We start from the raw sequence: 1,752 nt of genomic DNA on the forward strand, positions 1-1,752 counted from the left end.
ATTCCTCACAGGGCGGCTCACGGGCCAGCCACCTCGAGTCTACATCCCCCATCCTCTGGGCCATGGTGGCCATGTTCAGTGTAAATACACTAAGGACTGAGGCTGAAGCTGAAGCTCCAGTATTCTGGCCACCTGATGCGAACAACTGACTCGCTGGAAAAGACCCTGATGCTGGGAAAGACTGAGGGGAGGAGGAGAAGGGGACGACAGAGGATGAGATGGTTGGATGGCACCACTGACTCGATGGACATGAGTATGGGTAAACTCCGGGAGTTGGCGATGGACAGGGAGGCCTGGCTTGCTGCGGTCCATGGGGTCGCAAAGAGTCAGACACGACTGAGCCACTGAACTGCACTGATGTACTTATAAGCGCCTGGTGAGCACTCAGGACACAGTGGCTGTCATGCTCTGGCGGGAGGGTTGAGGGGAGTGCGTGGATCCCTGGGGCAGATGTCAGCTTTAGGGAGGTGGGATCAGTTCAAAGCGAGGAAAAGCCTTTCTAACAAGACCAACAGCTGGTGCCCCAGCATGGGGGGTGTTTGAGCTCAGAGGGTTTGGAGGAGCCCTTTCTAGGAGAGAAGGTCCCTGCCTTGGATCAGGACTGGGCCAATCCCCAGGTCACCTGGGAGCTTATTACAGCGTCCTGGACCCAGGCTGGGGCGTCTATAAGGAGGTCTGACCGACCACCAGTTGGGAACCCCCAGATGAGCGACCTCCACGGTGCCTCCTGGCTGAGACGAGAATGAAAGATTCCACCACCTGCGAGAGCCCCCCACCCCCAGCTCCTCAGCTGCACCCAGGCAGGGGGGTCCCATGGCCCCCACGCCCCCTTGCCACTCACCCAGAAGGGCTCTCCTTTCAGGGGCCCCACCATGGCCATGAAGAGCGGCTGCTGCAGCAGGGCAAACACGGCACTGAGGAGGGACTGCAGGCCCGTCAGCGTCCCGAAGTGTTTGGACGGGTACCTGCCGAAGAGAAGGGGGCCCCGCGTGAGGGGCGCGCGCCCCTCTCCAGCCCAGCTTGTGCCCTCCAGCCCTGGACATCATGCTCTGTCCACTAGGCAAGGCAGAGGTTAACAGTTCTGGCTCAGGATGGGCCTGACAGTCCAATGCTGAAGACTGCGCTCCCAGGGCTGGAGGCGAGGGTTCCATCCCAAGTGGCACGGCAAAAACTTTTAAAAAGTCTCAGGCTCTCTGCATATGCCCTGGCCTCGAGGGTATATGCTATGATTTGAAGGCTACAGAACCGGTTTCTGACACCTACTAGCTGTGTGATGGGCTTCCGTCGAAGCTCAGTTGGTAAAGACTCTGCCTACAGTGCAGGAGACCAGGGTTTGATCCGGTCGGGAAGATCCCCTGGAGAAGGAAATGGTAACCCGCTCCAGTATTCTTGCCTGGGAAAGCCCATGGACAGAGGAGCCTGGCAGACTACAGTCCATGAGGTCACAGGAGTCGGACACGACTGAGTGACTAAACCACCACCACCAGCTGTGTGATAACAGCAAGTAACTCAGCCTCTCTGAATTTCACTTCCTTCCCTAAAAACAGGGAGAGTGCTAACCTCACTGGGCTGTTTTTATTCTTCTGCCACATTACTTATTGAGCTCCTACCATGCGCCAGGCACTGTTCTAGGTGCGTGGAGAGAGAGCAAAGTGGCTCTCTGGAGCCACTCAGAGCTGGAGGTGGCATTCTGGGTGGCTGGGTAGTGATCACACAACAGGCGAGATAGACACGTAGTGCGGACTTCCCTGG

General features: G+C 57.6%; 1 protein-coding gene across 1 annotated transcript in view; it reads right to left on the reverse strand.

The window, feature by feature from the left end:
- Positions 1-384: 384 nt before the first annotated feature.
- Positions 385-1,752, reverse strand: part of SLC43A1 (solute carrier family 43 (amino acid system L transporter), member 1) — a 27,488-nt gene continuing 26,120 nt past the window's right edge. The window contains exons 12-13 of the mRNA XM_010833626.1: positions 842-965; positions 385-408 (exon numbers count right to left, since the gene is read on the reverse strand). Of these exons, the coding sequence (XP_010831928.1) occupies positions 385-408; positions 842-965 (148 nt within the window). The remainder of the gene's footprint in view (positions 409-841; positions 966-1,752) is intronic.

The sequence above is a fragment of the Bison bison genome, unplaced genomic scaffold, assembly GCF_000754665.1.
Source record: "Bison bison bison isolate TAMUID 2011002044 unplaced genomic scaffold, Bison_UMD1.0 scf7180017863815, whole genome shotgun sequence".
NCBI lineage: Eukaryota > Metazoa > Chordata > Mammalia > Artiodactyla > Bovidae > Bison > Bison bison.